Source organism: Glycine max, chromosome 3 (genome assembly GCF_000004515.6).
Source record: "Glycine max cultivar Williams 82 chromosome 3, Glycine_max_v4.0, whole genome shotgun sequence".
Taxonomy (NCBI): domain Eukaryota; kingdom Viridiplantae; phylum Streptophyta; class Magnoliopsida; order Fabales; family Fabaceae; genus Glycine; species Glycine max.
In genome coordinates, this window is record NC_016090.4 from 20,198,393 (window position 1) to 20,213,528 (window position 15,136).

The 15,136-nt window shown below is 35.2% G+C and overlaps 1 protein-coding gene across 3 annotated transcripts; it reads left to right on the forward strand.

Annotated features, from left to right (window-relative positions):
- The first annotated feature begins 417 nt into the window (after positions 1-417).
- Positions 418-13,188, forward strand: LOC100806992 (mRNA-capping enzyme). Of its 3 annotated transcripts, XM_006576506.4 has the most exons (19): positions 418-744; positions 839-886; positions 1,174-1,357; positions 3,345-3,483; positions 4,866-5,017; positions 5,336-5,419; positions 5,531-5,593; positions 5,930-6,061; positions 6,161-6,367; positions 7,291-7,410; positions 7,743-7,792; positions 8,981-9,143; positions 9,816-9,953; positions 11,019-11,141; positions 11,240-11,338; positions 11,668-11,757; positions 11,876-11,957; positions 12,369-12,499; positions 12,580-13,188. In XM_006576506.4, the coding sequence occupies exons 3-19, from the start codon at positions 1,223-1,225 to the stop codon at positions 12,721-12,723; spliced, it is 2,052 nt and encodes a 683-aa protein (XP_006576569.1). In that variant the 5' UTR covers positions 418-744; positions 839-886; positions 1,174-1,222; the 3' UTR covers positions 12,724-13,188. The 3 variants fall into 3 exon arrangements, with proteins under 3 accessions (XP_006576569.1, XP_014629110.1, XP_006576568.1); XM_014773624.3 differs by lacking the exon at positions 839-886 and having other exon boundaries at positions 1,127-1,357; XM_006576505.4 differs by lacking the exon at positions 839-886.
- The last annotated feature ends 1,948 nt before the right edge of the window (positions 13,189-15,136 follow it).

The following is a 15,136-nucleotide window of genomic DNA, read 5'->3' on the forward strand; positions in this document are numbered from 1 at the left end:
TCCACAACAGGGAAATGTACGTTGCAGCCGGATTAGCCAATCTATATTTAATATACTTTAATTATACAACATGACATTTCATTAACTATTATCCTTTTGCATGCATAGATTCATTTTACGTGAATGAAAGTACATGTGTTAATTATTAATTAAAATATTAAATAAAAAGTTTTTACATTATTATTTTATCATATATTATTGTTTAAATTATTTTAATATAATTATTTAAAAAATTAATAAATTTTTCTAAATTATGATTGGATGCACCGCAAGTGTATAATATCTTTTCTCTTAAATAAATTAACATTATCCATTGGTCATAGAACTTTAAGAAAAAAATTCAAACCACATTTTTAGCCCTAATTCGTTAATTATTTTACAAATGATTAGTTATTTATATTTGCTAGCTAGGTAGGAATCGCGTATTTCTTCGTCTGCGGCCTCTTCCTGCTAAGTGCTAAACGCTAAACGCTTTTTCTTTCTCTCTCTCTCCATGTCTCCGTTCATCTCATTCGTCAATTAATAGCACAAAGCAACAAACAAACAAACCTCACTCTCTCTCTCTCTAACCCCAACAAACAAACCCCTTCTCTCTCTACCACCTCTACTTTCTCTCTCTAGGGTTTCGTCGCGAACTCTCACTCTCGCTTTCGCTCTGCTTGTCACGATTGTAGGGTTCCAATCCTCGCGCGAATTGCATCACAGTCTGTGATCGACCGAGTTTTGATTCTTCCCCTTCCTCGGGTTAGTGAATTTCGACTCTTCCCCGCCCTTGCTTTTGTTAAATTTGACGCTTCCGATAATTTTGATGTGTGTGAGAGTTTTGATTCTGCTTTAGAGTTGTTGCTCCTAGGAGCTTGGAGAATGTGAGACAAAGCGAAGCGAGGTGGGAATTTCGTGTTTTTTTTTTTAAATTGTGAAAATTGGTGTTTGGATAATTAGGGCCTATTCCATGAAGTTTGAATTTTGAGTTATTTTATTAATTTTGTTGATTTTCATGATTACTTGAGCATTTCTTAGTGGAAGCCATTTTGTATTTTTGTCGAGGACTATAAACTGGTAGAGTTTTGAATGGTGGAAATTGTACCTTGCTGGCTTGATAGGATTGTTGTTTTGAATGGTGCAGGCTAAAGGATTGTTGTAATCACTGACACAAACCAAATGTTGCTGTAGGGTGTTGAGGTTTATACCGTGGCGGGCGAATGTTGTTGCTTGATGCTTGATGATAGTTGCTATGGACTTGAATGCCTCGCCGGTTCCGGAGGAAGATGAAGATATTTTTGAGGAGAAGATACATGTTGAAGAGTTTCATGAACCTGAAGAACGCATAGAAACTGGAGCTGATATAGCACGCCGGGTACCCTTCATATATAATTTTTTGTCTTTTTATCCCTCTTTAGCATCATGACAGTGATAGTGTTTGTTGGCTATGTGCTTGGTGCCTTGGGCTAGGACTACTGTGACTGTTGTTTCCCAAATTATCGGATAAACTGGTGAAATTCTTTTCATGATGTAGTTTCATTAGGTCAGATTGTGACTTTGTCAGCTTGCAACCAGAATGATGATGGGATCCCATTTTTTTTTATAATTTTAATTTTACTAGGGATAAAGTGATGCTTCAAAAAAATCTTCTATGACCAGTCAGTATAACATACTCCCTATACTTTCTTTGTTTTGGAGTATAATAAATTGGTGCATCCCGATATGAACATTTAATGCTTGAATGGCAGATAGATGGATATATCATAGACTATCCATACTCTATTATTTGCACAATCTCATGATCTCTCTAGTTTTTTCTTGTATAATGATTTGAACATTTGATATTAATGCTGAACAGAACAGCTACCATCACATCTAATGTAATTAGGTCCTGGTTAATTTGGAAATATCTTTCTGTTGTGACTTTCTGTGCTGCTGTTTGTGTAATGCCTACGTACACTCTCCTGGTTTAGTGAGAAAATTTCATTTAATTGTCTGGTTTTTTATTTTTAGTTTTGAATAATTACCATTCTGAACACAAGATTCTTCATTAAACTAACACTGTAGAGGATTAAGTACCGGGTGCTATTGTGAATTTCTAGGGTGTGGTAATCTTGAAATGTGTCCTTTCCAAAAAGTTCCAAAACTGAAAGTTCTGAAATCTCCCCTGGCTAAGTTAGTGCTTAACATGTCTGTTTTTGAATATAGCTTGAAACATATAGTTCTTGCAAAGACGGATGCAAACCCTGATATCGTAAACACTGGATACAAATTGTTATGTAGGTTCCTCTATTACAATCTGACATGGCGCAATATCAAATTATATTATATTTTTAAGAGCTGTTGGAAAAGGCTAAAATCCACATATCCTGTCATGTCAAGGTAGTATTTGTCCCAGCTCAGATTGGGCTTCCCTTCTCCTTAAAAGGAGAAATTGAGCGAAATAGAGTTTTAAGAAAATGAGCTTTTAAAAAAGTTTTCCTTTTTCTTTTTTTATGAGGAAAACTTTAACAAAAGAAGCTTTTAAATAGGTTAGTTTCTGGGGCTTGCGGCTTTTATTTCTCCTTTTTCTTTGTTTTCAAATCCTAAAATCCACTAACACGTTACCCAAGTTTTAACTTAAAATAAAATGTTCTGCAATTACCAAATATCTTTAACTTTAAATTTAAAGCTCCCTTTTTAACTTCAAATTTTAAAAATTTAAAGTAACTTTTAAGTTCCAAAAAAGTCAGGCCAAACACTTTCTATGGAACTACATCGATACTACAGAAGCATCAGCGATTGCGTCCAATACTATGCCATTTTTTGAAATATTCATATACTCATGTAAATCCATGCAGTTGCACATATGCAGGAGCAGGAATACATTTTGCATTTTTGTTACTTGAGATTTGATAGCATAAGTTTGTTAGTAGTTGAGCCTGTTTCTGGCTTGTTATTTTAATGAGTGATGGTGGTAATTGCTTTAAATACTTCATTTTGCCATCTTGCTTGTTGCAATAAAGAAACTATGGTTTATGATTAAAGATGAATTTAGGGTAATTCAAATTTTATTTGCCAAATGTTAGATAATACAGAGCATCCAAAATGATGCTTAATGGGCAGATAGAGTTTGATAGATATTTTTAAAACTGAAAAAAAACCCACAACCCCAAAAATTGTTTGTGGTATGTTAATTTTTAATTAGAGCTTGTTGGATTCCTGAATAATAATTCTTTTTGAGACTCCATCATACATCTGGCATATGTTCTGCTCTTCTTCTTTGGGGTTCACAAATAATAAGGGTTTTTTCAAGTTATTTTTTATTTTATTTTTACCTGTCTTTTCATTAACACAATTCCTGAGTTACTGCTTATTTTTAGGAGCGTGAAGAAAGAAAGAGAAGGTTGAAGAGAGAACGACCGGATGATAGACCTGTACATGTGTCACAGTCACATGCATACGATCAGTTATTTCATACCAAGAACCAAAGATCATATGATAAAAGCAGGCTTCCTCCAGGTAAGAGTTTCTTTCCATGATCCGCTTGCTGCCTTGCCTCTGGTAACCAGTGATGCTAAATTCAGATATTTCTTAATACGACTTGTGACAAATTATTTTTGTGGATTTATTTTGTATCGTGGATGGTAAGTGTTGTCAAAAAGTGGCTATGACACCACTATGGCAGAAGGTGGTGCCTTAAATCCCACAGATTGCCAGTCAGTAGCATGGCGGGTTCTTCAATGCAGGCTATGGCAGCTGTGAGACACAGGGATTTCATGGCATCTGCAATGACCATGGTGGAATGTCTCTTGAGAAGAAAGAGGCAAAGGGGTTGGGTCATGTGACCTGATCCATACCCTGTCCAAAAAATGGTTAAAACCCCCCCAAAAAAGAATAGAAATGGGTTTTATCGTGTTGCCCAACCTGAACCCAGGCCCCAAACCTTTAAAACTATGAAAAAGAAAAGAAGGGGTTGGGGCTGTTGCCTGACCGAAACCCCTGTCAAAATGTTTTATAAAAGAGTCCATTAAGTAAGAAACCCCCAAAAAAAACATGAGTGTTTGATTTTTGCGAGACAGAGCAAATAGTGACTGAGTTTGTGACGGAACCCAGCACCCAACAACTGCGATGACCATCTGTTGACCTTTCTGGCTATTTAACTTTTACTTCGATGTCTGTGACTGTTCCACCCAATCACCATGGCCGCTGATTTTGTAATTATTTGAACTCTTGAAATTGGTGTTTTGATATCATATTATTGTTATTTGAAGTCTGAATCTTGTTATTGTTAGCTTTATGCCTATTTTTTCTACATTGCAATTTTATTTCTGCAATTTTTTGTTTATATATCAGTAATGCTATTTCCTCCTTTTAATCCTCCTACTACCTTATAAAGAAAGTATAAAATGAAAAATTAATGCATTTAATGTGTGGAAATCATAAAACACATTCAATACTTACCTTGCAAAGGAAGTAGGAGAATTAGTAGGTGGATGTAGTAGGAAGATTTAGAATTATTCTTTATATGTAGGTATATATTATATTTTTATTCTCCCCGCCATGCTTCTGCCATATCCTACGACACCATCTGCTATATTTTATGGTGTATTTTCGGTTGTCCATAATCTGCACTCTATAACACATAGTATTTGGCTATATAACCTTTGTTTTTGGGGAGAAAATTTGGCTAAATATTAGTTTATGTGTTTTATGCAGTTTGAGTTTTTTTTTGGCCCAGGGCGGGCGGGCAGGCTTTGGATTGAATGGTCCAAATGAATGTTTTTTATTTATAAAATGCAGATGGATGCCAATTTTTTTTTTTTTATTTGCTTCAGTCATATTTAAGATTATTGGAGTACATTTTATGTCACAAATTACAATGGTTGCACATGCACATGTAGGGTGGTTGGATTGCCCTTCATCTGGCCAGGAAATTTGTTGCATGATACCTTCTAAGGTTCCACTTGGTGAATCATTCAATGACTGCATTCCTCCTGGTAAAAGATACTCATTTAAACAAGTGATACATCAACAAAGAGTTTTAGGGAGAAAAGTAAGTAGAATATATTCAGAAAATGTAATACTTCATTTAGATTTTTGTATCTCTGCTTTTTGTTCTTATTTGTCATTGAATTTTCTTCAATTTTTATTTTTTAAGAGCAGGACTAATCTAAATGAAAGGAATTTCTAGATTTTTAGCAAAAAGGAAAAAAAAAAAAAAAGGATCCCTATTTCTTGTTGTTTATCTGTTACAATTTCTGCTGCTTGTCCTTAGCAGAACAATTTAGAGAATTTAAATGTTCTGTTTCATACAAAAAGGCTTTTTGCTTAAAATTTACTGCTTTTTACATTTTGTTCTCTTTGTTTGCAGCTTGGTCTGGTGATTGATTTGACAAATACCACTCGATACTATCCTGTGTCAGATTTAAAAAAAGAGTGCATCAAACATGTTAAGGTTTGCAGTTGCTAAATTTTACTCACGAACTCAACATTTTGCTATTTTTGTCTTTAAAACTGTGACACCTCTTTCTTGTCCTTACATTTGAAGATCATTGTTGTGGTTTAGATTCAATGCAGGGGGCGCAATTCTGTACCTGATAATTTATCTGTGAACCAGTTTGTCTATGAGGTTTGTTCTTTCTTTATTATATTTTGTACTATTTCATGATTATTTAGTAAGAAGAATTTAGCTTATTTTATTTATGTTCCTTGGATTGAAAAAGAATACGTGGTTTACTTGTAGCTGTAGGAACTTCTTTATTACCTCAGAAATGGGGTACTTGATACTTTCAAAACTATTTGACATGTTGTATTCTAATATCATCTATCCTTTAAATAAAGTTTGGTAATAATTTTTTCTGTAGATTCATTGTATAGAGCATATGCTTTACATCAGTGGAAGTTATCCATAAGATCATACCAAGTAATTATTAGTTTTTAACCATGCAATTATTTACATTTCCAGGTTACACAATTTTTGTCACGTCAAAAGCACTCAAAAAAGTATATACTTGTTCATTGTACACATGGGCATAATCGTACAGGATACATGATCATCCACTATCTAATGCGTGCTATGTCAATGTCTGTTACTCAGGTCAGTTAGGGAGTTACCTTGTCACTGTGGTTCTCCGCCCCCCCCCCCCGGGTCTCTGTTTGTCTGTTTAAGGTGTTACTTGATTGGCCCGTTTTGTAGGCAATAAAAATATTTTCTGAAGCTCGCACTCCAGGAATCTACAAACCTGATTACATTGATGCATTGTACACATTTTATCATGAGAAAAAACCTGAAATGGTAGTTTGTCCTCCTACTCCGGAGTGGAAGAGATCTTCTGAATTTGATCTCAATGGTGAAGCAGTTCCAGATGATGATGATGATGGAGTACCAGACCCTGATTTGCAGGTATGGATCATTCACATGAGGAATTTTGATATTTTGGTTTTTTCTATTTTCTCTTGCTGGATGAATCTTGGACGTGCTCCTTTACTTTGACACTGTTTCAGAGTAACCGATATGCTGTTTGATGTGCTGGTTTGTTTTGAAGGTTTAAGTAGAAAAAGGAGACTATCTGGATGCTGTTTGTTGTTTGGTTGATATGGTTGGAGTTGAATACCTGTGTGTTTTAAGAACCCCCTTGCCCTAGATTTATTTTGGCAGAGGGTTATGCTTGTGGCTGTGAAATCTGTCCTAAATTTGGGTCTGTCCAGATTATCTGATTACATTCCTTAACAACCCACTTGTTAAGTAGTTTGATACATTAATTTTCCCCTGCTGGTAATATACAATATTCTGTTCACTCCTTTGCTATTGCTAATTTGCTATATCTTGTTGGAAATATGAATATGGGGGTGGAAGAGGTATTTGTGTTATAACAACCTTACCTACATGGCAAAGAGAGTAGGAAGCAAAGATAAGAAGGGGGAGGGAAAGAATGGGGAGAGCACATCCAGTTATTGATTAATTTGAGGACATAGGGTTAGGAGGTCCTGACCCTCAAAGTTCCGCAGTATGCTATCTTTTTTTTCCTTGTTTTGTGAGTGATTATGATCTCTGTAATTGAGATTTATCGCTATTTGTCTGTAATAAAATATATAGTTCTTATTGTATTGTAGAATGAATGTAAATAGAATAATTATGGGCTGATTTATACGTTATTATGTAATTAGTGTGTGTGTGTATGCATTTGTATATATGTACTATGTTTTTCCAACAGATTGTTTCATTTTATGTCTCTCATTTCTTTCCAATGTCAACGATATTCATGTAGAAATATTGGACTTGGCATTTAACTTGTTTTAAACTTGACATATTTCTTGTTCTCTCAGGAGAACCATGAGACAGACACACGAATGACAAATGATGATGTTTTAGGAGATGAGATACCTACTGATCAGCAAGATGCATTGCGTCAGTTCTGTTATCAAACGCTTAAATTGGGTGTTGGGGTAAGCCATTTAAATGGTTGTCTTTCATGCACGAGTTTATTACTTATATTTGAGGACTGTTTAAATTAAAACGATTCAGTTTTATGACTTAATTGTGTCTTTCCATTTTTTGTTAAATTACATTATAATAAAGGAATTGATGGTAAGTATTCTGCTGCTAGTTATGTTATCATTTGATCCTATGTCTTATTGTTTGCCACACTGGCTTTATTAGTATTATTCTTTCAAAAGCTGTTTATGTCACTTTATTTTCTCCTTTTATTTTTATTGATTTCCTACTTCATGTATCTCCTATGCTTGGCATAGCTATTTCACTAATTATTGTTATGCAGGCCAGGGGACACACACAATTTCCAGGTTCACACCCAGTTTCTCTCAACAGGTTCTGTTTATCTGAACCATTAACTTATTGTGATTTGATATGTTAATTTGATTATACATTAAACTTGTAGGCTGCTTTTTCTTTTGCTACTGTACTTGTATTTGTTGCTTTGACCCATTATATGCTTGTGCATAGTGCTTTGCATTATATTGCTAATGTGCATTATTTTTACTTTATGTCTAGAAAAATAATTAATGCATGACATTGAGGATAATATAAATATTTCTTTCCATAGTTTTGTCCAGTGGTTAATTTTCATAGGACCTTTAATTATATCCTGGCATTTCTCTTGTTTAAAGATTTAATATAACTAACTAGTTTATACCCTATCGATCAGTTGCATATAAAATAGGTAAGGGAATTATTTCTTATATGCCTCCATAATCTACCAGAAAATTAAAGCCATCATCTTTATATAACTTTTTTGTGTCATCGTTTGTGGGAGGAGGGTGACGGTAAGAGGCAATCCATCATTTGTAATCTCTTCAAATAAATCAGATTCGGCATAGGAGGTTTGGACAGTTGACAGACATGAATTTATCCCCAAATTTTTGTTGCTTATTTTTTTGCCAAGTGTTTTGTTAACATGAGTAAACAAATAAAAATAGGGTTTTGCTAACAAGTGCCCTAAGGGAATTGGTTAAAGAGCATTAAATACCCCCAATAAATGCTTCTAATAATTTAAAAAGGCATTAAATATACCCTATAAAAACTAACGTACCCTAGTGCCAAAAGGCTCCTTGTTGCGTGAATGTATAGGCCTATGTGGGAGGGTCATTGTTCACAACCTTCTCCTTGTGTATGCAAAGAGGCTGTTTCTAGATTTGAACCCATGACCATAAAATACACCCTGTAAATGCCATAAAAATAATGCTTATTAATATGTATTAATTACTTACTCTCTATCACCCTGTTAATTTAATAATTTATGAGTTTCAAGACCTTAATTGGTTTTACATTATATTTAATTATTTTTATTCCTTAATATTTGGCCAAAGGGAAAACCCTAAAACTAAATCTCTTGTTTTTGTTGTTGTATCAACAATTAAATCTTGCTAAAATTGTAATTTATTTAAGCACTATTGAAGATTTGCGAATTACTAGTTGTATTGATTTCACAACACTGTTCCTTATTAATCTGACAATTGTTTCCCTAATTTGATAAATTTTGGTTATGTTGGCATGCAGGGATAATTTGCAATTGTTACGACAACGCTATTATTATGCAACATGGAAAGCAGATGGTACAAGATATATGATGCTAATAACAATGGATGGATGTTACTTGATTGATAGAAGTTTTAATTTTCGAAGGGTCCAAATGAGATTTCCTTGCAGAAGTACAAATGATGTGCGTGTACTACTTCATATTTGAAATTTCTAATGATATTAGTTAGAGCTGATTTAATTAATTCATAGATTTTACAACATGTGCTAGAGCATCTCCAAAGCTGGACCCTTTGGTTCTTAACTCCAGTTGGTGGGTCCTATTATGCCATATCAGATTTAACAACTTCAAATACTTTTTACTCCAATAATGCAACCACCTAAGAACTTAAAATAGTATTACTGGTCATAACCAACAATGCCACCATCATTTGAAAAGTCCACACCCCACCCAATTTTGTGAACTTTGCTGCCCTAGCATTATTTCTATTTACCATTGGTGTTCTCCTTCATTTGGGCTGAGGAGCAGTTTCCAATGACTTTAGAAGTTCTTCATTTGTAACAAGCTTCATGCTTATGATTTATACTGGTCATAAAGAGGGAGTGTTATATGTAGCACATAGGCAAATACCTTCACCAACCATAGTTATGATGAATGATTTAAATTAGCATGGGATTAGGCTGTAACATAGCTACCTATTGGCTCTTAATGAGCTCCTTGATTAAGTGTAATTATACTATGAAGAAGGGATCAGTGATTAACCTAGAGAGTAGAGATATACAATTTTTCTCAATCTCAAGATCTCTTTTTACATTAATGATGCACAACCTAATAATGTTTTCTTTGGGTTCTAAGGGTTTGGGCGAGAAGACCCACCACTTCACATTACTTGATGGTGAGATGGTTATTGATACATTGCCAGATTCACAGAAGCAGGAGAGAAGATACCTTATATATGATATGATGGCAATCAACCAAGTATCAATAATAGAGGTTTGGTTTATATGTAATTGGCTAATTGCACAAATTAATACTGGATGGTCTCTTTTCTGTTTTAGACTAATATTGATTCATGCATTGGGGATGGGAAAATCACTTGTCTGCAGTTGCAATTATCTTTAACTTGTATCACACTGTTGAAAAATACTAAAAAAAGTAAAAATTGTAATGCCTCCCAATTCTTTTCTTAATGTCAAGATCTTGTGCCCATCTATATAATTTCTCACTATCTTTTGAGAACTAGCAGATGAATTTAAACTAATGTCCCACCAGATTGTCTGACTTTACTTATTGTAGTGGAACTACACCTTTTTTTGTATTATAAATATATTTATTTTTTCTTTCTCTTTTAATTTAGGTTCATATTTTGAAAAGAAATTACAGAAATTTCGCTATAATAGTAGAGTCAAGGTCTATTCTAATAAGAAAAATTGCTCATATCATTGACAGAATTACTAGTAAAAAAACATTGTGTGACTGTTGGGTGGATATCATACCACCAGTTTTTAAGTATATTATGGGATCAATATTACAAATTGATGGTGAAATTAACCAAGATGAAGTTATTAAAAGTGATCTCATTCTCATGGTGAGTAATATCTCTGAGAATTTGGATTTTAACCAAGCTTAATGGCGTGTGATCCATGTAGTTGACTTCCCCTAGTGGGATGGGATAAGGCTATTGTTGTTATTGTTTTATTTGTGTCTAGTTCCTTTTAGGTTCATCAAGGCATCACTTATGAGTGGACTCATTTGAAACCTCTAAATAAGATCAATAAAGGTTGAATGGTCAATATGTATTGTTGTAGTATTTAATGCACATTTTCATTTGTCAAATGACTTTATCTAAGAAATGCTATGGTGAAATTTTGAGCGAGGCTTTTGTGGATAACCTTGGTTTGATGAATTATAATTTGAAATGTTTGTATAGTGTTTCATTTTTTTTTTACTTGTATATGCTATTTTCTGTTTTATTTCTTGTCATCCTTTGAGTCTTTGATATGAAGTTTTTGTAGCTGTGAATGATTATTGTTGATATATAGCTCAAACTTGGTGCAGCGTCCCTTCTATGAACGGTGGAAGATGCTTGAGAAAGAAGTGATTGAACCTAGGAATCACGAGCGACATAATATATATCAGAGCAGAAATCCTTACTATAGATATGACCTGGAACCGTTCAGGGCATGGATCTCTAACCTTAATTGGTCATAAAATACTTTAAGCTTCACTTCATTTTCCCCTTGGGGCTTCACTATTAATATGCTTGCAATGTTGTTTAGGTGAGGAGGAAAGACTTTTGGTTGCTCTCTACTGTCACAAAGCTTTTAAAGGAATTCATTAAAAGACTCTCACATGAGGCAGATGGTCTCATATTTCAGGTGGGTTGTGATTAATGATCCCTTTCAATGTACTGAACATGGGAAAGGGATTTTTCTGTTCTGCACCTAGCTGGCAAGTCACCTTTTTTTATTTGCTTTTCTGTTTTTCTGTTCCATTTTTTTTTTTTTTTGCTGTTTATGATAATGAATGCCTTTTTGGCTGAAATGTGAGGTTTGATAAATGATTTGAGAAAGAAGGGGACCAGTGTACCTAGACTACCTCATAGGTCAGGCACATGGTCCATTCCTTCTTCCAAATCCTTGTTTTTTTCTGCTTTCTTTTGCTATTGGACTCAATGGAGATTGTTGCTGACAATATTGATTACCAGGGTTGGGATGATCCTTATATACCACGTACCCATGAAGGACTCTTGAAGTGGAAATATGCTTATCTGAATTCAGTTGATTTTCTTTTCGAGGTAGTATTGCCATTCATCACCTTATTTCTTATGGTGTTGGGATATCACTTGTGATGTCTCTTGGTCAGTTATAGTTGTTTGATACAGCCAACTAATTTGTAGTTGCTTAAGTTGACAGGTTGATGGTGATCGTGAGCTACTTTTTCTCAATGAGCGGGGAAAGAAGAAACTTTTGGAAGGGAATAGGGTTGAATTCACAGGTCAGACAAAATTTTTTCTTATTCTGTTCAACTCATTCTATATTTGATAGATACAATTTTTTTTTCATTTTTCATTTTTTTTTATTTTTAAAAATGGCGTGCTTCTTTGTAAAATAGGAAATCTATATAGTCTGAGTGATACTATCATTTGTTATTGAGTGTCACACATGTTTGGCAATTTTCGTAACAATAACCAATATGTACCCCTCCAAAAGCAAAAAAGTGGGTTGCAGAAAGTTCCTTATCAATTGTTTTTGGGATAGTGCTTTAGTAAAACACTATTTGGTGAATATTTTGTCCTCTTTTGTGATAAATTTTTTGTTGTCTTGTTTTGTAGATTCTGTATTTTCTAGTCTTTATCTTGTTTGTTTCACTTGTTGCAATTGCTTGCTGAAAACTCGAACTCTGCAGATGGTTCAGATCCCTCACTTTATTCTGGAAAGATAATTGAATGTTCTTGGGATTTTGACAAACTGGAATGGAAGTATATGCGAATCAGAACAGATAAATCAACTCCGAATGAGTTTAATACTTACAGGAAGGTCTAATCCCAACTCCTATTTTCTAATTTCCCCTCTCTTAATATGTGCTTGGCTTCAGCCATTTACTCGTTTCATTGTAGGTGCTGCGAAGCATAAGAGACAACATCACCGAGGAAGATTTGTTGAATGAAATAAGTGAGATAATTCGCCTTCCCATGTATGCTGACCGGATCAGAATTGATAGTAAAGCGAATCAGCATGCTAATGTCGCAAGGCGAAGGTGATTTGGTGGTGGTTAGATCAGATCTGGGACTTTTATGCCTTCAATCTTTTCATTGGTGGTAGTGGGTGACATCAAGTTAAAACAAAATGTAGTGTATCCGTTGATATTTGTCTCTGGGATTTCAATGAAATTGTATTGGTTTTGGCTATGTATTTTGGCCATCAACCAAAAGTTGCTTATTTATGTAATTAGTTAATCCTTGCGGTAAGTATTGCTGTGCTGCTGAGCTGTATGGTGCAGTTAGTATGGCTCAAATTCCGGCCTGAATCCGTTGTCTATGGTTGTCCAGATCAAGAGAGTTAGGTTTAGAATCTCAAATCTCAATGTATATTATCAATTTTCTTTTAGTGATTCTAAGTTATTCAAAGGGTAGCCGGTTCTTAGAGTCAAGTTCCAATTGGGTAGAATTTCCCCTGTATGTGAATATTAATTTGAGTAGTAGTAACAAGCCTTCCATTCTCTCTAATGTTCTGTGGATGTGGAAGATATCATGCGTTTAGGCTGTCATCAGTGCCCGAATCAGATTGTTACTTAGCATGTTTGACGGTAGCCCAGTCACTGCTACTCATTCTACTAGTAGCTCTGGAAATCTACCATGGAAGGATGAGGAAGGTGGCAACTGTGTGAACTGTTTGGCAGTGGTGAAAATGTGTAAGGTTCAGATAAATGGATGTGGAAAGAAACAGTGTTAATTTGCTAGCCTCATTTTCATGATGAATGACTATATTAAAAATATTTGCAACACAAAACCCCATGTAACAGTGAAATTTCACTTTTTTTCCAACGATTCTTTATACACCTGAACTTTGCTTTACAGTTCCATTACTTTCGTATTTTCATTTCTGAAAATTGTCTGTTTACGCAAACGGAAGAAATTGATCACCTAGTGTTTCTAAAAGGAAAGGAAAAGGAGAAACGCACCACTGGGTTATGTACACCTGGTGTTCACTTGAACTAATAATTACTAGAAATATAATATTATCGTTGAAGGAGATGCATTACCAATTGTTACCTCATTTCCATATCTTTATGTTTAAGGTTACTGTACATGAATTAAAAAATATTGTTGGAGATTCCTGTAATATATATGAATTTTGTAACTAATCCTTGAAAATTTTGTTTCTCGTTGAATTCCTAAAACTTCAAAAGTTTTGTAGGAGATTTTTGTCGTTAGTATCAGTCTAAAATGTGATGATGTGTTTGTTAGTTGAACACATCAGCGATACACATATGAAGTCATGTCAGGCGTCCAAACGCTTGAATTACACCGTCCTCCTCCTCCTCCTCCTCTGTCACCCTCTTTACCATCGTCCCTGGCTTCCTCACCTCCCATTCCTTTCACAACTCCATCGACATCATCCTCCCCTCCTCCCCCTCTTCGGTTGGTCTTCGCCTGTCGTGGCTCCCCCTTTTCCCCCCCCCCCCCCCCCCCCCCATTTTTGTTTTTTTTTTATTTATATTTTTCTTTCTCCCCTTGACCCCCTCTCTTCATCTTCTCTTGGTGACATGACACCATTCATGGTCAGGTGCGACATCCCGCAAGGTTTTTTCTCTTTACGACAACAAATGTGAACGCATCGACGTAGATTGTCTCCTTTTGTCTCTTGCTTTGTGTTTCGTATTCTCATCAATGGAAAAGATTGAACATCACAATTGCATTGGCATCGATTCTTCCCAGTGTGAGATGTTATTGGACATTGGAGTTTTTTGAAAAGGGGTTTTTGCTTGAGGGTTTGGCTTTTGCGAAACAACCAGATTGACAATAGGGAGGTAGAGTAGGAGAATCGTGGGGTTAGAACAACTAGATCATGTGAGCACAAAGTTGTTTCGTCGTCACCATGCATACTTCAAAGCCTCTACCACCAATCGAAGCACCTTCCAGAGAATGACGTGGCAAATCGCAAATGTGAAGAGGCAATGACTCTCTTCATACCTCTAGTTAAAAATGTTATTTTCACCCAAACAAATATTTTAAAGATCTTAGAACACATCGACAATGAAGTTGTAGGAGTTGGTGAGGTGAAGGGGGCAACAACAAAGGGAGAAAGAAAAAAGTAAAAGAAATGGAGGGCAGAAGGGGGAGTAGCGGCGGGCGGAGAACCAACTGAGGAGGGGGGGGGAGGTGGGGAGGGAGGACAGTGCTAGTGGAGTTCACACGTTTCGATGTCGACGGTGCAGATCACATGTTTGGATGTTTGACATGGCATCATATGCATAACACTAATGTGTCCAACTAATGGACACATCATCACGTTTTGGACTAAGACAAACGACAAGGATCTCCCACAAAATTTTTGAAGTTTCAGGGACCCAACGAGAAACAAAAAATTTTCAAGGATCAGTTGCGAAATTCGGATATATTTTAGGAGTCTCCAACATATTTAGGCCAACAATATTTAATTGAGCTGAAATTT

Coding starts and splice junctions, on each gene's coding strand:
- LOC100806992 (XM_006576506.4), top strand. CDS start 1,223: ATGATAGTTGCTATGGACTTGAATGCCTCGCCGGTTCCGGAGGAAGAT. Junction 5,594..5,929: donor TGAACCAGTTTGTCTATGAG/GTTTGTTCTTTC, acceptor TTACATTTCCAG/GTTACACAATTTTTGTCACG. Junction 9,954..11,018: donor ACCAAGTATCAATAATAGAG/GTTTGGTTTATA, acceptor AACTTGGTGCAG/CGTCCCTTCTATGAACGGTG.